This window comes from Lichenostomus cassidix, chromosome 5, assembly GCF_008360975.1.
Source record: "Lichenostomus cassidix isolate B80296 chromosome 5, HeHo_3.0, whole genome shotgun sequence".
NCBI classification, from domain to species: Eukaryota; Metazoa; Chordata; class Aves; order Passeriformes; family Meliphagidae; genus Lichenostomus; species Lichenostomus cassidix.
The window spans coordinates 16,130,064-16,150,671 of NC_139486.1; the positions used below are offsets into that span (position 1 = coordinate 16,130,064).

The window sequence follows — 20,608 nt, forward strand, 5'->3', positions numbered from 1 at the left end:
TTACTGGCTTTGGTAAAAAGTTCAAGCATTCATGTGAAATATTTTACTTAATACTTATAGTTTGGAGAGTTTGGAGATTTCTAAAGGAGATATTTTCTAATTGTGAAACTTCAGGTACTTTTCTAGAACATCCTTCAAGAAGGTTTTACATAAAACAAATCTAAAAAAAAAGATCTATAAAATAAACATTGGGATACCTGGTGAACTTGAATGTCTAGTAGCAAATCTGGCATTAAAATTTCTTTCTGCCATGTGTTCAACTATTTAATGTTTTTAAAGGCTCTGTATCCCCAGGGACTTTAGGAGATTAATGTTCAAAATATGCTGGTGTTTGTGGTATGAAATTATTTTTGTCTTTCTCAAAAAGTTAAGTTGCTTGTCTTGCATCGAAGAAGGAAAATAAATTTTGCCAGGAAGGAAAATAGACATAAGATGATGCTGGCTGCTGGAAGTCCAACTAAATGCAACTTCCATTTTGTGACAGGTAAAGCATCAGTGCTCTAGAGGTGCAGTGTCTTCTCTGCTGTGAGGGCTGACAGCCAGCAGAACTTCAGTCCTGACACTCATCTGGAGTTAAGGTAAAATCACAGCTTTAAATTATAAAAGTCAGGCACAATTCACTACCATTTGTTGTGTACTGCTTCAGTGTTAGTAATCCTATGGGATAGAATTTAATGTTACTTCACTTGGTCTTGTCAGGAGCTGAACTTCTATAACAGCAATTAATGTAAATGCTAATTTACATAATGTTATTTCATACGGAATGCAACTTTTATTCATTTCTAATAACTAATTTTAATCATTATTTATGTATTCAATTAATTTACTCTTAACAGCAGGATGCTCTGAAATGTCCACAACTTTTCTCTATTACCCCAAAAGTAGCCAAATACTAATACGACGGAGGTCAGTGGCATAGCCCACCCTTTACATGGAAGGTCTACAACACTGCCCTTATTTTCATCAGCTCAGTTGAAATTTTCTCCTTATGTCCTCACAGATCTACAGACTATCCCTCACCATAAGAAGACAGTGTTAGAGGGGCTACAGGAAGTGTGCAATGGAGCTTTCACCACTGTAACACTTACTGCAGTTTTGTTTTTAATCTCCCCTCTCTACTGTAGCTGTTTTCCTCACCACAAGTATTTTTAAATCCAAGTTGCTACGAGAGTTACTTCCTGTTGCAGTTATGAGGTTAGTAAAACAAGAACAGCAGTGCAATAATATTTCATGCTTTCTTTGTAAAAACAAGATCACCTCTTATTATATAATATCATTTAATATTCACTCTCCATTATGAAATTACAGAAAAGACAGACAGACCAAGTCATTGTGATGATATATCCTCTTCTTGTTTCACAGAGATGTTGTAAGGATAACAATGAAAGGCTGTGTGTGGTCAAGTCACAGATAAAAATTCATCTTTTTCTAATCTTTTACACCTTGTGGGAACCTCAAGAATAAGGAAATGACATGGGACAGCTCTTGATGCAGAAATCATTAGGGGCAGTCATTGCTGTACTTCTTGCAGCAGCTTTTCAATCATAAGCGAATGGGTGTTGTAGAAGGGCAGCCCATCCACTTCCATCTCTAGACTGGCAGTTTTGCCACTGCGGACCCCAAGCTGCACAAGTGTTTTCAGAAGCTTTTCTTCCTTAAAAAACAAAGAAAAAGAGTATAATTACAATTCTGAATCAGAGAAGAGCAGTCATCAAGATCTTTATTTTAATTCTGGGACACACTGACCATATCTTCCATATTTATTTTGCCATCAACTTGCAAATACTGTCTTGTCCCAAAGAATACATTTAGCATGTAGAACACAGGGAGTGTCAGAAGGCTTATGTTCTTGACTGCTATTTAATTACTGAATATATTGTTCTCCACACTCCCTCAAACAGAATATTAATGTCAATTCAGAAACATGAATCATTTTTTGCCTGGTTTCAAGTTCCTAAATTGCACAAATCAGAATCAGAGGAACCTCCACCCAAAGTATCTCAAAAATGCATCTGTGGTTTCCCCAGCAAGGCAGCTGGTTGCAGCTGCATTTTTAAAGAAAAAGAACAGAAGGGAAAGAGGATGCAGCAGGAAAAAAGGTTACAGAGAACACCTGGATGGGCTGCACACTCACTGTCCTTTCCTGCAGCTTCTCTGATCTCGTTGTGCTTTTTGCCCTCTCTTCCCTTTCTACTATTGATTTTCTGAGAATTCTAGCTGTTTAGGGAAGGAGTGGGGAGAAAAAAAACCTCAGAAATGTTGCTTCCTTGGCATGGTCTGAAATAGTGTATACTTCGTTTAGAACTACAGTTATTTTCTTGCTTAATTAATATAAACAGATAACAAAGTGTGCTCCAAGTTGAGCTGTAAAACTACACAGAGGGAACAAAATCCTTGCATGTGAGCTCTGGGTCAGTTAGCACTGTGGAATGAAAAGATGGGATAAAATGAGCTCTGAATAAATAACTAGGAACAGTGAAATTCAAAGACCTGGTTTCAAGTGGATGTATGCCTGATGTAAACTGCTCTGCTTTTCATTTGTCATGAAATTCACAAGGTAAAACTATTTCTATTTTTTTAGCATTTACTATAGTGAGAATTTATTTCTTGAATTCTGTTAATAAAATATAAAAAAACTAAAAACCTAGTCACTTCTTAGCTTCCCCTAAGCCAACCCTTGATAAGTTAAGACCTTGAAACACTCACCTACCTATCTTTTCTTCCCTTTCTTGGCTAGGAATGCCCTTTCTGGTCTTTGTCTCCTGTGCCATTTCCATTTGCATGGAAATTGCTACAGGAATAGTCCTACCTAGTGTGCTTGACAAAGAGTTCTCTTGGTTTTAACACTTCTTTAACACTGTTTGGCATTCCCACACAGTAACTTCTAGCAAATTTCTTTATCTCCTGGACATAAATGAACAATGAAAAAGAATATAAATGTAAAATATCTAATTTTCTCTTATCAAATGTTAGGACTTTTTCTAGGAAGACTTCCAAACCACAAAGAATACAATAGCTGTAGATCTGATTTTAGACATAATGTAGTTGCACTTTACATAATACAGTATATAGCCAAAATATGATCATTTCTGAAAGAAGCAAAGCATGCCCTGCATGACCAATTAGCAGAGAATTCAGTTTAATTTTGTAACCTGCTTTCTGAATGCAGTTTCTAAAGATCTGCCTTTTACCTATTTCCTGGTAAAACATCCTCGTTCTTAACTGCAACAAAATAAAATGAGTCTCTGGTTTTGCACTAAATGAAAAATATTCATAGTTACATTGTGTCAGTCTTGACATATGGTAATAAGACAGCAGTGACACATCTATTTAAGGAAATTATCTGGATACATTAGTAGCATAAGATCTGCCTCTTTGTAATTTCTAATATTATAAATACACATCAGTTTATATCATATGAAGGATCATATATACAAATGCAAATATATACAACTGATCTTTCTGCAGGTTTCTCTTAGCACTGAGTGTATCTGTATGCAAAAGGGCAAAATAGATCCCTCATGTCACAAAAGAGACACCTAAATTGGATATGCAAAATGTAATTTCTAATATTAATTGTTTCTGCTACATATTTACATGTTAGAAGTCTCTGATCTGCTTATATGAGGAAAAAAAGTTTGCTTCCTTAATAGTATATAACCATGTCTGATAAACCATAGTCTGTCATCAAATGCTGCTGTTTCCATTTGCAATAAGCAAATACAATGTACAGGACACTTCCTTGGCTGTACAGTGCTGCAATTTGACCACAGATCTCTCTTTAGTACATAATTATGTTGGAAGCAGGGTAAGCAGAAAAAATAATCAAATTAATAGAAAAATTTCTTGTTAATTTGTGCTTTATTCAAGGGGGAAAACTTCCTTATGAATGATAAAGCAATAAAGGAAACTAAAAATAGGTCACACCTTTATATATTTATAACATAATTCATATTCTTATAGTGCATAATTAAAAAAAATACTATACAGTTAATATGTTAGTACCAATAAAGAGTTCAGTAAAAGAACAAATGCTTGATATATTAACCTGGTTGTGAGATGCAATGAAATGCAGAGTTGACTGTAGGATGTTTAGCATTAGCTACATTTGGATATGTATGACTGAATTAATTTAATTACATTCACTTTGGTATAAAGTACTACAAACATCTGAAGGACCAAGCCAATACCATAATCGAATTATTAGGTAAGCAAAGGTAAAGGTAAGCAAGGATTGTTTAGGTCCAGTTGTCTCTTGCTCCTCCAGTTTTTCAACAAGGAATAGATGCTTTGCAGTACCTCTCGCTAAGATGTGTGTAAAGGCTAATCCATGAACTTAGAACAGTATCAGTTTTCTGTTCAGTGAGCAGGGAGAGCTCAGCAGTTCTGCGTTCTGGCAGTGCAATCCTGACACTGCTCAAACACGAGACTTCAGAGAAATAATCTTGGTGTTTCAGGGAAAGTCTTCACTTAGTTATTATGATCCACAGCATTCACAGAAGGAGTGCCATTTTTTGAAGAAAAATGTAGCACATTATAAGAAAGTTGTCTGGTGATTAGGCACTCCTTCAAATGTTCTCTTTCCAATTGCAACCACAAATATAAACACCAAAATGGATCTGTGTGGTGGTGCTCTTCCTCTCACGAGGTTAATTATTATAGCATTAAATGAAGCTGAATTTTGCAGAAAGTAGCCACATAAACATAAATTATCTGATTTTTTTATACTAATGGAGTATGTGAATACTAATGTATTCAATCTTTTGCACTGTTCACTGTTGTGTGATTTATAATTAAAGATATCATATTTTCTTGTCAGACATTTTGTCATTTTCTCTCCTCCACAAAACTGTTTCCATTAATTTTATCTCAATAGATTTTTGTATTGCACTTTAACTAGTCCATTATTGGATCATTAATATTGCCAGCTGCATAGCTTAGTAAAACAAAAACAAGAAGTGTTTCCTATACACAATATGACATTTAATTACAGTATCTCATTACCAGGAATTTTGATCATAGTAATTTTAGGATGCATTAATTTAAAGGTCAAAAACCAGTAGATGCAACTGGAAAAAACACTGAAAACTGAAAAGTAATGAATCTATTTTATAAAAAGATTGTGCTGAAAAGGGCCATACAAACTTTGTTAAGCTATATGGCTATGCCAAATGTTGGGATCAGTTTTATGACTTTTAGATGAAAAATTAACATTACAAGAATAAAAAAAAGTAAGTGATACCTACTTTAAAATACTTAAAAGGTGCTTTGTTGGAATTTCGTGCAGAATGTACTGTCACCTCAAGAGAAACACTTCATTGGTTTGGGCAGTATCTGTGGTAGATGGATTACGTTTTGCTCTTGGAAGTCATAAACTTAATGGTTTTGCCCATATCTCTATAGAGGTACTCTGCCAATAAAGCTGAATTTTGAAGTTCCTAAGTTATTGCAAATATGTGGAACAAGCTTTATTTAATCATTAAGTGTGTCTGTGTATATATATATAGACATATTTTTTTATTTTAACCACTGCTAAGTTAAAAATAGAGGCACGTGCTTAGCAGGATGAGCACAGATCACAGTCATTTCTCACCCCTCTCAGTTATTTTACTTTTTCTCAGTCTGAAACCTTTGCATTCCCAGAATATCACACTGTACAGAGCTGCATTAGTCAAAACACATTTAAAAATATTCATGTACAAGTTTTTCTCCATCTTAACTTAGAAACATTCAAAACTAATCGTAGAAAGGTTGCAGCAAAATAGAAAAGGTGAAAAGATCAGAAGTAAGGTACAAAGGTCAGAAGTATGGAGTGGCTACTTCATAAGAACTATGACTTGATTTTGGAAGTAGACATCTAAAGGACACTACAACAGAGTTATAAAATCATGCACAACGCTAAGGAATAAAACAGGGAATTTTAATCGTTGTATCTGAATACAAGGCTTTCTTACGTTGCCCATAAAATTGTAGCACTGTCTTCTGCTTGAAGTTACAAGACATGAATACATTCATCTTTGAGGATTTTTATTTGCAATCTGTCTTGAATCTTTTGTGGAACAGCCTAAGTACAGCGTGGCTGCTCCTTCCCCAGGGATTCCCAAAAGTCCCCAAAGACCTGGTGAAGGTAAGGTATTGAACTGGACTAGGCAGGATTGAGCAGCTGGTGGCCACTTCCAGCTTGTGTCATGAGATGGAACTCATCACATGACAGCTCTTGGCACACAGGAATTACCTTGGTGACAGATGGAAGTGCTGGCAGCCAGAGCCTCTTCTTCGGTGCCCGTGGAAACCCAACAGCTCTGCGCAGGTAGCGATCGTGGATCTCACAGGAGCTCAGAACATACAGAGCACAGGCAATGGCATAGCCACCCCAGTTAGAGACCCCTGCAAAGAGTGGCACTGTGAAACCAAACTGCAAAACGACTGCTTGGTGTCCAGAGCGTGTCAGAGATACCTGGGGTAGGAACAGATAAACCTGAGCCCAAGAACAATATGGACCATCCAGCTCACAAATTGGCTCCTTGCTGAACATGTCTCTCACTGGGAATTTCATTTCATGCTGGTGTAGAAGAGAATTTTAACTATAACATTCAACATTTGTTGAACATAAGAACGAACATTTGTCCTTGAGTGGATGTTGAAATAACTTATCTCTTTGTAAAGGAGCAATATGACTGATTTATGCTTGATAGGGGCACACTCAATAATTTATCAATTACACTGAAAATTTGTATGTGCACAGACATTTTAATTCCCACACAGATCACTTCTATAGTCTTCCTTGTTCAATTTTGTTATCGAGTAACCTGGTCTAGTGAAAGACCCAAGGCAAGGGGAGTAGGAACTAGATGATCTTCAAGGTCCCTTCCAACCCAAGCCATTCTAGGATTCTATGGTTCTATGATTTTATATAATGTGTGATTTTTCAAGAATACTCAGGATTTGAGGAACTATTTCCAATTAAATGCACTTTGTTTGTGGAACATTCTCAATTTTCAGTCAGTGCTTCTGAAGCCACGGGTGCTTAACTCATCATAAAACATACATAATACAGAGACAGATTAGTTTTCCAAGGATGATTTGGAAATGGACAATACTAATTACTTGGAAAGAAATCTTTCCTTGTCAGTTCTATTCTCAAACATCAGCTGCTCTCCCACCCCACCAAAAATCCCTTACCAGCTACAACGGTAAAATCAGCTTCAACATCACAAGCTATAACATCTCCATTTTTTATGTGCTTCTTGACAGCATCTTTCACTTTGCCCATTCCTAATTCATTTCCTCCATCTCCAACACCTTTATAAAAGAGAAAAAGACAAAATGAGTATGAACACAGCATATAACTGATGATTCCTTTAGAAATCATCCAGTGTCTCCCCCACAGTTGCTGTGATAGTTCATAGCTCCATATGAAACAGTTTATCCTTTTTCATTCACAGTGCCTCAAAACAGAAGACTGTGAATGAAACAGCTGAAAGCATCATCTAGTAAATGCCAACCTGTAAGTTCATATGTGCAATGTACACTGTACATTGTACGCATGCAAAAGAAATCAAAATTATCGAGTGGTTGTGAACTGCAGACAGAATTAAGACAGTAAATTTATGCAGGCCCTTGCATGAGCCTTCTATATAATGTGTTATAGTAACTATATCAGCATAGTTAGAGAAAAAAAAAAGATAGAAAATTAAACGAAAATAAACCTGAGAAATTAGCTGACAATTCTATCATAAAGCAAGCATAGAAAACTTTAGCTTGTTACAAGCTTTAATTTAAAAAAGAGAATGGAAATAAAAATTATTGCAGAAAGACAAGGATAAATATATGTAAGGACTTGGGCAGAAGTAGACTTGACTGCACTGCCCACGTTTGATACAGATCACTAACATGCCACAGGACACAAAGCCCCACCCTGCATACTATTACTGTTTTCATTTTCCATAGGCACCAAAATAGCTATTCTTTATTTTTTAAAATGTTCTTATATACTAGATATGGGGCCTTGATTTTTTTTTTTGTACAAATAGAAACATTGTATATTCGTCTCAGTGATTTTAGTGAAATCTGTGGGATCTACATCATTTCAGGAAAATTCTGGGCAACTCTGTGTTTGGGACATAAAGTTGTCAGATGTCATTTAGAGATGTGGAGATGAGGGTAACACATAAACTAGCAGTTTATATAAAAGCTGGATAGTACCTCTAGTCTCTTACCAATATATTAAAAAACACACTAAAAAATTCCATCTATTTAGTTGGAAATTAAAATGTCTCTTTTATCTGTTAGGCTGAATGGTATCTTCTTAAGTTTGAAGCTTTTACAGGAAAAATCCAAGTCAATGTCTGTGAAACAGAACAGTGAAGAGCTCCAAGTCCTCACTGCGATGTATCAGATTTGAATTTGAAATGTGACTGTGCTCTAATGCATAGCATGTGTTACAGCAGAGAAATTACAATATTTATAATTTACACTTCAAGCCCTGAAAACTGTTAAATGTAACAGTTTTTGTAACTGCATAAATATCTCATGTGTCTGTAGCAAATTTCTTCTTTAAGTGAAATGGAAAGTTTTTTCTCAGCAGCAATTTTTTATTTGATTCCTTAAGTCTATACAGTCAAGTAGGGCATAACTGAGTGACACATAGCTTACATAAAAGGATTTGCCATGGAACAGCTACTCTTTTCTATCTGCTTTAGTAATCTGTTCACATTTATTTGACTGCTGGGAGTTAATGGTGCATTCTAAAATCTGTTTGTTGGTAGTACTTTTCAAACAGGTACTGATATAATCCTGGTACTTCTACCCTTATATAAAATATGGAAGTTCTACTGTTTTGTAAGAATCACACACAATGTTCTGATCTTTCTTATACTCGAAATTAGAATTTTTGCTCTTAATGTTCTTTAAAAAGGTTAAGATGAATTCTTGTCCCATGAAGATAATCAACTATTTCTTTAACTGAAAGGTATTCATTGCTCAGGGCTTTTTCTGCTTTAGTCCTGCTTTGCTTTTCCTGTCTTTGTGGGAGTCCTGTCACCAGGATGGCTGCACAATTATTATATCTACTGCTGTGGATGGATCCCATTAGTGTGACACTGGGAGGAAAAGAATACCACACTGAAAAGTCTCCTGTCCCATCTGTTTTCTTCTTCCTCTACACATTGGCAGAGAACTGTATTTTACTGTAGATCTCTGGAGCGAAATTCACCTGTGCAAACGCAACCATCCACACATGAGCCAGGCAGCTACCCTGCTTTTAAAGTCAGCAGAAAGAAACACTTCCTTCACACATTCAGTTCATCTCACCCCAAGGCAGACATCTCAAATATAGATGTCTGAAAATAGGCAAGATGAATCTTCTTCTAAAGGCCCAATTGCTTTCCAGGCAAAGGCAAAAGAGTTCTGCTGGATCTTCCATGCAAGTTTCCATTGACTACTTTGTTTTCTGAAACTACATTCATGAAATATGCAGGAAACACCAATCTTCTGTGCTAAAAATCTTTTGTATGAAAGGGAAATGTGTGACCCCATTTTTTCATGCAGTACTTTGGAAAGCTTTTAATTAACTCTTATATAAATAGCATATAGCTATTTCAATTGTATGGCAGCTGAAAAAAATAATATGTGGTTCCAGTAACATAGCTTAATCTTTTATTTCAGTCTTATGTGGAAAATTAGTCCCTTGCAAACTCAGCCTTTCATGTTTTCTTACTCTGTAAATTCCTCAAGACTGCTCTTCTTACTCCCTGAGTTTTTAGGATGTCAGTATCCATACAATTGTAGGCATTGCTCATGCTTTTTCTGGGGTCAAACTACCAGATCAGATTTTTTTTTTAAACTCAGATCTTGTTTTAAATGCAACACTTGACAGCAATTAATCAGCATGTAACGAATGTTCTAACATTTCCCCTCTCCACCTACTGACACAGTACTTCTTGCCACAGAGCACACTATATAAAGAACTTCTGTAGGCTGAAAACTTGATCTTTCTAGTATTCTAGTCTATAAGGTTATTCGAGTACTCCACCCTAATGCTGTACAATATTTGCATTTATTTTGGAACTAGACATATGCCTCCAAATCCCTACTGACCATAAAGAAAGTCAAAGATAGCCCCACCAGAAAAAAATGTATCCTCGCCACTAGCAATACATTGCCATCAGTAATGGGAGACAAGAAACAAAAGGCTACAACCCAGTGGCTAAGTTAAACTCAGCTTTGCAGAAACACATTGAAAAACCCAACAGACAACCCAAGAAATTGCTACCCAATCCAAAACACACACAAGAAATTAGTGTGATAAGTAAAACAAGAACTGTTAACTAGGTAACAAACAATGCAAGGAACAATTACATAGTTTTTCTAGAGATACTGAATTAGTTCTCCAGAGCAGAATATCCATGCACACAAATGCAATGGGAGATCAAAGCAGATCCCCTCACTGTCCTTTGAAGCCTCTGACTTGTTAGACCATTTTCTATACTGGTATCCCTTTAGAGGAAGTTCACAGCACTGAGACACAGTGAATCTGGATAACTGCTTCTTTTTCACAAGCCTGTGGTATTTTTTATTAATGACATTTCATAGTATATTTGAATATTCAGAGAATGTTTGAAATAAATGATGTTCTGCTGAATAGAGTCAAATTCTCAACTGGCAGAACATTCCAAACTCCAGCAAATTAATAATATACTTTGAGCTGCTGTGGGAGATCTTTGAAGAGATTATGGTATTTTCACTAAAGGAATCAGGTAGTGATGTTATGTCAGTAGCTGGAGAGACCAAGTTCTTGTACCAACAGCCTAAAATCAGGGACAGGAATTGAAACTAATGGCAGCAGATAAAGCTCTGAGGCATTTTGCTGGACATCTCTACAAAACAGAGTTCTTCCCATACTTATTCAGTCAATCTTTGTCCTCTGCTGAGATTGCCAAGACAGTGCCATCTAGAGTGCTTCCTTTTGAATGTTGGAAGATACTTCTTATGAATAGGAAAAAAACCCAATTAAATCTAAAGTATTGCAAATTTTACAACAATAAAAAAATATCAGTGAAGTCCTCTGCTACACAGCTTTAAAATGATACCAATACAGTGAAATCAAACTATGCATTATCTCTGCAGAAGCTCTCTAAAATTCTGTGGAAGCAATTGAAAAACAACAAAACTGAGCAGGTGAAGTTCCCATGCTTTGGTTAATACTTAGGAATGCGTCCACAGCACTAGGAGAAGAAAAAAAGCTAGATCAGCAGACATGATCCGATGTGACAGAAATCAGTGTGGCATGGGTACTTAGTTCTAATTTAAATATTTATAGAGATTAAATATCTCCAAAACTCTCATTTGGGCCACACATGGTAGCAGGAAGCATTCAATTGTACAAGGATGTTGTACAATGGTCTATGGCATATTTTTTCAAAACCAGATACAAATAAGTTTTCAGGAAAAAAGGGTTTATTGCCAAAAGAGAGGAACAGCATGCTAACAAGAGCATTCTCATTACAGGTATCAGCAAAGGCCAATGTAGTTTTGTTGGGAAGGACAAGGCTTTCCTTTAAAAATTCTTATTGTATGCACATATTTTTTTAGAGAAGGCACTATTATAATAGATGCAAATATGTAATCCCTGCTAAAAGAATGTACTGCTAAAGACAATATAAACAAAGATTCTATCCAGACTGCTCTTTTAACTTAGGTGTAACAATCATAAAACTAATACTTTAATAAGTAATGTTACCATCCAACAACCATTTACTTTCTATGCTGCCTTTAACACATAAAATACAGAATAAAGTCAGTATCAAAAGCTCCACTTAGAGTGCATGTACATAGACTGATGTATAGGTAATACATCTGGGCTTGCTTTTTTGTCCTTAAATAACTTTGAAATCAACTCCTTTTTTTTTTTAATGTGAGAATCCTTCCATAGAAACTTGTAATTTTTCTCCAGCAATGGTCTCTTCAAATTCAACCACAACAAACAGCTGTAGCCTGAAAGCAGCTGCCTCCTTGCTACCCTTTGCTTCCAGTCAGAGTTCCTCTTTTGTGCTGCTCTTGCTTCTGAGAACATCACACAAACTCACACATACCTGTTGTTGTGACTCCTGGAATAGTCTGTGCAGCTAAAAATAGTTCATCTATGGGATCCACGAGATGCTTAATGTTAACTTTCCTGGCATTGTAATAATTGCCATCAGCAGCCATCCCAGCACGCTCTATGGCTATCAGGTGATCAAATCTGGTCAGAGGTGAGTCAAAAAACAGAGGGGACAAGTTAAAGCTGTGATTTTCACAAGACAAATTTTTCTGTTGGCTGCTTCTCCTATTGTGCTTAGTTGTACTTTTTGATTATTTGGGATTTAAGGTAAAACTTGGATACTGTTTTGTTATTTCTGAAAGTAGTTCTCTATGTGGTTTTTTTTCAAAGGTTAGTTCAGGTTTTTTTCATAGCTTTAGTGCAGCTCCCCCAAACCACATTTGCTACCAAGAAATTGAGAAGCTCCTGCAATCCTCCTAGCCAGCAATCCTTTGGGTCAGCCATCTGGTCTGGCTCTGTTTCACATTAAAATAGAGGATATCTTGTAAAATATTAGTCTCTGTAAGTGTATTCAAAGAAAACAAAAAAGTGGAAAATTAATGATCATCTAAATCCTTGTTAGTGCAAATATATTCTCTGCCTAAAGTACATTGCTTGGCAAATAGTCATCTGTTTCCAGTTAGGCAATGTTTTAGTTTGGGTTTTTAGATTTGGGGGATTTTTTCTAAGTCTATGGATATTTTGTTGGTTATGAAAGTAGACAGATGTACTGCAGATGTCCTACATTTTAAGTAGAAATTTAGCACTCAGTTCTGCCTCTGTATGTTAGAATTAGGTTATTTTGCCTCTGTTTTTCCAGTTTTACTATCAAGAGGTTACAAATTCTGCTGAATTACTTAATGTTATTGTGGGTGGGTATCTACAGTGATTCCAGAGACCTTTAGCAGGTTAGTTGTCAACTTAAAAAAAATACTTACTTCAGCTTTTTGGGACTAAGGGACCAATTTAAATAGAATCTGCCTGTACTTTTATCAAGCACAGGTATAAAGGACATTTTAAAAACAATACATAAAAAATGAAGACAGTATCATGCATACTATTACAGTACACACTAACCTGTGGAAAGAAATGGGAACTGAATAAGCCAGTGAAGCAAACACCAGGGTGAAAGATCTTTTTATTATAGACTGCAAACTGAAGGTAACTACATTAAAATGCTTTACAAGGAAAGATCAATAAAAATGAACAACATATGCCTACTTCAAGGAAATTTTAGTTGCCTGCTAAGTAATGAAATGTGCATACAGCTACTTAGCAAATTCTCCAGTGCATTAACCCTAATCACACCATTACAAACACATGACATTCTCTTAAGTCAGATCAGATTCCCTAGTTGTCAGACTAGAGCTAAAGCTCTAGAAAATGAACATACTCCACAGCCCTTTTCCTAGCTCTTTCACTGACTTTGATATAATACTTTCTGAGCTTCTCACTGATTTAAACATTGGTAAAATAATATATAGTGTGTGTGTATATATTTACAGAGTACCAGCTGAAAAAGTTTAGAAATTTTTTGAAGGAAAAGAACTATTGATATATGAAGAATTGTTTCTTTTTTGTATGCTAGGAGTGCATAATTGCAGAATAATGTGGAATTCTGTGCTCTGTGTTTGCTCCAATAACAACGTTTGTCTTCAAAGTTTGTTCTGTTCATTCCAAGTCTTGAAGGATTTACTTGTAATGATTGTGCCTTCTTAGACCACAGTCTTTATTTTTATTATAATTTAACACAGTAGAGGTGTGACCCATTCTCAGAAACTGAATACACATACCTAGGTCTTCCAGGATTCCCATTCTCACACAAAAACATTAAAGCTGAATCAGCACTTTCCCTTTGGTAACTCAATAGAGGGATAGGCTTCTTCAGGATTCCTACAGGAAAGAAAAATGAAATTCAGATACTATACACACTTTTATTTTGTGTGATGTGTGTTTGAGTAACTTAAAAAAAAAAAAGAAAGCAAAATTTCTAGAACAGTAAGAATTCAATGTCTTTACACATTTCTTGATAAGCTCCCTATATCCTTACTTTAAACTTGTTTAGATGTAAATGCTATTAAAATAGGGCCTGGAGGTAGAAAACAAGTCTACAAGAATAAGAACAGACATCCAGAATTTATCACAAGAAGCTCATCCAGAATCAGTACCCAGATATGTACACATTAACTTGATGCCAGCTAGGTTTAACAAAATGTCATCATAGCAAAGCTGAGCAGAGCTTAGAGGATGAATTCTGATTCATTCTCTGGGGAAAAAAAAAGTCCTGTACTAAGTGACAGATTAGAACTGAAGCGAACCTTGGCTCAAATTAGCAAGATAAAAACTGAAAATACCCCGTGTCTCTTACCTAGTTGAACAGCTTCTTCAATAATCTTTTTATTCAGCTCCACGGCTCTCTGATCTGTAACTATGGCAACCTCTTTCTCCAAGGCCTGCAGCACAGCAGCAATAGCAAGGGCTCCCGGGGGCCCATCGTTCTCCTCGGGCGGCTCGTGAGCGAAGTGGGTGGGAAATCCAGTTGTTATCAGCACGGAGCCAGCGTGGGACATGGCCAGGCAGGCTCCCAGCAGCTCACCCTGCTGCTGCAGGTGCATTATACCTCTGTCTCCTACAGAAGGGTTTTTAAAGAGAGCAGTACACTTCAATGGATCATTCTCCTTTTGAGGTTTCCCTCTGGGTGAAAGTACATACTTTAGTGACATAAAAGGGGTTTAAAAAAAAAAAAAAAGAGAGAGAAAAACCTCTGGGCAAGGCAGGAATTGGGGTAATTTCCTCAGGAAACCTAAAAAGGTGTAGGATATGAGTAATGAAGATAATGGGCTGTGCTTCCAGGTTAAGAATGTCAGATTTTGAAAATTATTATACCTAGCATTTCTAGGTATGAGTGTAAATAGCTTTTTCTGAGAGCTTATTGAATATTGTTTCATTTCCTTTGGCCCTCTGCTTTCCTTTGAGAGTCCTGCTAGACCATGTCTAGCTACTGAAGCTAGACTGCAACTCGAGCATCTGGGATCTTACAGAAGTTTTGATGTAGACTTCAGATGTGTAAGCTCATTCTTTGTCTCTATTTTACTCTATGCACTTAGGGAAGAGCTAATTCCCAAATAAATTTCACTTAATGAAATTAGCCTCAGAAGTGAGGTTTCAGAGACATTGTAAGCTACCCAGGGACTTTATAAACTCAATTAACACAGTGGAATCCAGGTGACTCCTAGAAGTTCTTGTAATGCTTCATATAGTAGAGCAGCATGTAATCAGACCTTGAGAAACAGGTGGATATTAACAGAGGTCTCTTCTCATGGGTCAGTCCCTAAACAGGTAACACTGTTTTCTGTGTATGGCTTTCATTGTTCAAACACTTCCTATGCCCTGTCCCTTCCCTGTCACGTGGAAACAAGTTCACAGCTCAGTTCTTTTGATTTGCTAGCATTCCTGAAAACCACAAACACCATGATGGGCTCATAGAGGTAAGTCTTCACCAGTGTTTTCCAACCTCCTCACATCTTCATCTTGCTCCCCCCACCCCCACATTTTCCTCTTTTTGTCCTCAGTTCCCCCTTCAGCATTTCTGCCTCTGTTCCTCCTAAATAACAACCAGGCAATACACAGATAATGGACAGAGAAAAATGTTCAGAGCAGAACTTAACAAAAGCAGAATGTAAGTCTCTGAGAAGTGGGGTATATTAACTGAGACAAGTACTGTACTCTCCTTCAGTGATAACATGAGCTAACTCTTAAGTTAGGTCCTGTATTTCTGCAGAGCATGGCATTGTGCCAAGCCAACTCCAGAGAGTGGGAAAGGAGAGGCCTTGTGAGTAAAAATAAACAGACCCAAATGTATGCACACAGCCCAAACCCGGAGCTTGGGAGTGCTGGGCGTAAGCTGTTTTCCACTACTGCCTACAGAGGATTTCAGAAAATTTATGGCACACTGAGCTCAGACTCTACAGCAGCCAGAGGGGACTAACTCAGTGTGTATTTTAGGAACGGTTGCACTACTCAGTTTGCCTTTACTTCCTTCTCTTCCTTGTACATACAGGCAGCCCTACCTCTCAACCTTCTGTGGTGACTTAGGTCCATCACACAACACCTCAGTGATGGGTATGTCAGCAGAAATTTATATAATTCTACCCATCAGAGAGTGGTGTTTGAAAAAAAATGCAACTACTAGAATTTTCTGGTAGGAGCACAGTAGTCATGAATATATGTAAAGAAATGTGCTATTTACTCCACAGTGAATACCCATGTAGCTGTTACCAGCAAGCTGAGGTGCCTCGCACTTTACATACCAATTTCAGTTTTACTCAGTAACAGTTCTTATTCCCTGTGGACTCTCCAGTCTGCTGTAAACATCACTGCTTCTGTGTACTTTGAGAGCACATAGTCATCAAGATCAGATATTCCACTACCCACAAGGTTGAATGGTTTTGGCCAAACTCTGATATTAACTACAGTAACAGAAAATACAAGCCCTGGTTATATAAACTCACTGTATTCCACAAAGAATTCTTAAAATCACCTTTAGATTCTTACTGTGTTCTTGAATTTTAAATATTTAAAATTGCAGGATAGGTGGTATCTACCCCATAACTAATCCATTAAAGGGAGATAGTTTTCATTTATACCTGGATCTATTCCAATTAGGGTTTCTAGAGTCTTTATCTTTTGGGCTGCTTCTGCTGACACAATACTGAAATGCAGAGGATCTTGAGAGATGCAGTGGACCTGTGGGAGTCCTCCTAAGGATCTGACATTGTCATTCTTTACGTCGGTAATGAACATGCAGCCAGGAGAATGAGTAAAAGCTAATGGAGCTCCTAAAACAAATGAAAAAACTTCAGTTAAGTGTTATAACTGCAATATAATGAATTATCAGAATGATAAAATTTCAAAAAGCTACTTTACCAACAGAGTCCCAGCCTGATGACACTTATAAAAACAGGTGATATTTAAGTTACACTGCAGCAATTAACACACTTTGAGAAAGAAATGTATGCATGTACATCTGAAAATGTTTTCACTTTTACAAAGCTCACATGGGTAGTTGAGATCAGTTTTTTCCACAATGTCCTCTTTGGTCTAAACTTGAGGCAACTTAGAAAAAGAACTCTGGTACCCTCCCAAAAGATCTGTCATGATGGAGTTTGTCTTGCCAAGTAACCATTACCTGTGATGGGGCTCTGCTCTCCTGGAGATGTCTGAACACCTGCCTGCCCATAGGAAGCAATGAATGAATTCCCCGTTTTACCTTGTTTGCTTGCATGGCTTTTGCTTTCCCTACTACACTGTCTTTATCTCAGCCCATGAGTTTTCCAGCTTTTACCCTTCCAATTCTTTCCCTGATCCTGCTGGCTAGGGTCAAGCCACCACAACTATAAACTGGCAAGGAGTAATGACAAAGGGGGACCAGTAAGCCTTAGAAAAGGAAACATGAATAGCCTCTAAAACCCTGGAGAAAAATAGGCTTCTTTAGACCTGACAGCATAGTAGTTCCCTAAGCTGAAAATATTTCCTGTCTTTATCCTGATTCCAGAAGTCTGGATCTAGGAATTACTTGACTTGGCAAAATTGGTACATTGTTAGCAGCTGGTATACTTAAATAAGCAAAACTTGACTTTGTTAGGAGGGTGAAAATGGAGAAGATATTACTTTATTAAGTAAATATGTGTTTGGTTTGAGCTATGTTTGTTGGGACTCTATGGCTAATATTTTAAAAGCATCTGGGGAATATGGTTGTTGAGATTTACTCTACCTCACCAAACCCTGTGAGCACACAATTTTTTGTGACAATCTAGCAGATTCATCTAAAGTATGGGTACTGGTGATACGGCAGATTTTTAGCTACCTAGATGAGAAAGCAGCACAGCAAAATAACAACTGTCCAAAAAGTTCCTGGAATGCACTAATGGCAACTGGTTTTAATATAGAAAATGGAGAAATAAACAAAAGAGAAAGTCAGTTCCAGGCAAAGGCAGGATAGACAGGCACTTTGGGCAACAGATTGAAGAGACATTGGCAAATTTTTTCTCTCCTTTCCCTGCAACAAGGATGCATGAGGAAGATTAATAGAATTGCTGAAGAATACAGGAAAGAGCAGGATTTTCACCTTTGATTTGGGACTGGAGAAGAGAGATTGTATGTAAGGAAGAAAAAGAACTCTCTTCGCCTAGAGCTGAACATATCTAGAGCAGGTGTTGAGAGAACTTCAAGCAAACATCTGCAAGAAAACACAAGGATCTGCAAGGAGAGAAGAAAGCAGATGATCCTCCCAAGGTTCTCCCAAATATACTGCCTATGGTTATTATGCCCCTTTTTCAGTAAGAATGAAAATACAGTTTTCATTCCATACTCGTGACTTAGAGAAGTATTTAATACTGTCATTATGGTTTTGTTGCATTTTCTTGCCCTTTGTGCTCATGCCTGCATAAATGACTGCATACAGTGCAGAAGCACTCTGTGCAGAGGAAGAAGTTTCATTTATGTGAAGTGTGTCACATTTACTTAACTCTGGAAAAAAACCTAAAAGCTCAACATTCTCCATGAGACACTTATGAACCCTTTTCCATGTCAATCAATTTGTTAGCTCTTGACAACATTTTGGAAAGATTTCTGCCTTCTCTTTTTTTTCCGTTCTTTTTTCTTCCTTTTTCCTCTACCATTGCTTCACTGCAATGCAATACAAAATATTTTAAAAGAAAGAAGCTTAAAAACAAATGCCTTTAAACTTGTTTTATAATGCTTAAAAACATGTTTTGATGTTGCCAGAGTTGTAGATTTAAACCTTGAAAACACTCAGACGAAGGTGGTGAAATTTCAGTCAGAATATTCTAAAAAGTAGACCTGTATTTCACAACAAAAACTGTCCTGCCAAAGGCTTTTTTGTCATCTGGTTAGGGTGCTCTTTATCTTACCCTAAAATCAAGACTGCTAATCAGCCAACTCACTCAGTCTGCTTTTAAAAAAATACAATAAAAAAGAGAGAGAAAAGAGTTTAAAGGATTATTTAAAAAGAGTCTCCAAGCAGCACATACTGCAGTTGATAACAGCTTCTACTCCTGTTACTCCACAAGCCCAAAACACTGGAATATCACCAGGCTGAAGGTGAACTGGATCTCCATAGTCTGGTTTAGAAAGATCTTGTATTCCCAGCATACCTGGAATTGATGAAAAATGAAATAATGAGTGATTCTAATTTAGCAGTAATGCTTGCAAAGCTGGGGGGTGGACCCCAAGCACCATTCAATGACAGAGTTAAGAGTGCAAGAGTTTCAAGTCCCCCTAAAGTGGAACCTTTAGTTTCCCTTTGAGTGCATATCCTCAGAGCCTGAGCTGACTTGATTCCCTTTTTTGTACTCAGTAATATCAGTAAAAATATATTTACCTTATTTCTGCAACAAAATGGAAGCTAGACATCTATGTTGAGTTTCCAAGATAATATAAATCTTCTGGATCAACAGAAGAATTATATTTGTAGCACTGGCAAACAAGAACAACTGCAATGCAAAATGAGTTCTTTCTAGAGCACATTTTCTACTGCTTTAACTTCCTACATTCTTCAGCTAGAGAAATTATCAATGTCTATTTTTCCTCTCTGTCTTAGATAAATACATCTCACTCTTAGCCGCCTTTCACTAAATTGTCTTTTGCTTTATTCTGACACCTACTTGAAATAATCTGGGTCATTCTAAGAACTTGCTATCTTCCCTTGGTTTTAAATTCTTCAGATGCTTTATCATACCACCATCTTCATGGAATTAATTTATATAATCTGTATATATAATAATTTACTCTTTAGTAATGACTTATTACTAGTTCCTCAGATTTAAGTACTCAGATATGTTACTGGAGTGTTGTGTTAACCAATGACATTTCCTTCCATGCCCTGCAATGTGATCCTTCTGTGTATGCAGCCCATGATCACCAAATTTCTGACAGCAGAGGGGGAAACTATTGCAATCTATCTTCATATTACAGGTGTTTGTTTGGTTTTGTGCTTTTTCAAATAGCCTCCTGTCTTTTTTTTTTTCAGTTTTGTTCAAACTAGATTTAAAAAAAAAATCTTGTCATATTTCTATTCATTCTGTCTTAAGTGTTGTGCTCATTGTATGGTATTTCAGTATTTTTAAAAATAATACAGTATTTACTTTCACATTCAACCACTAAGACAACATAATGCATCCACACATACTTCTCCCCACGCTGTCAGTCATTGTTAGCCTGTCACTGGAATCTCTGACAGCAAGAAAGTATTCACATATAAATGAAACTGCATACATTTCAGAAAAATGTGATTACACTTTTTTACCAAAATCATCCCTGCTATATAACTTATCTGCATCCGGCAGCTATCTTTTATCTAAAAAATCTGTGTGTTCAGCTCACTCAAAACCTTGGGGTTTTTTTTTCTTTCTTTCTTTTTCCTTTCATATTTAGGTTTGTGACCATTAGAAAGGATTAAAACATAATAGATTTAGTGGTGCAGGTATTTCAGTCCTACCACTTCCCATG

The 20,608-nt window shown here is 36.7% G+C and overlaps 1 protein-coding gene across 10 annotated transcripts in view; it reads right to left on the reverse strand.

Annotated features, from left to right (window-relative positions):
• Window positions 1–1,225: 1,225 nt before the first annotated feature.
• The window catches only part of DGLUCY (D-glutamate cyclase), a 45,712-nt gene continuing 26,329 nt past the window's right edge, over window positions 1,226–20,608 (reverse strand). For all 10 annotated transcript variants that reach the window (XM_085061551.1, XM_085061549.1, XM_085061555.1 and 7 more), the window contains 8 exons: window positions 19,132–19,254; window positions 16,726–16,917; window positions 14,448–14,708; window positions 13,873–13,972; window positions 12,093–12,241; window positions 7,183–7,302; window positions 6,236–6,387; window positions 1,226–1,654 (listed from right to left, as the gene is read on the reverse strand). In XM_085061551.1, the coding sequence (XP_084917677.1) occupies window positions 1,511–1,654; window positions 6,236–6,387; window positions 7,183–7,302; window positions 12,093–12,241; window positions 13,873–13,972; window positions 14,448–14,708; window positions 16,726–16,917; window positions 19,132–19,254 (1,241 nt within the window). In that variant the 3' untranslated portion in view covers window positions 1,226–1,510. The remainder of the gene's footprint in view (window positions 1,655–6,235; window positions 6,388–7,182; window positions 7,303–12,092; window positions 12,242–13,872; window positions 13,973–14,447; window positions 14,709–16,725; window positions 16,918–19,131; window positions 19,255–20,608) is intronic.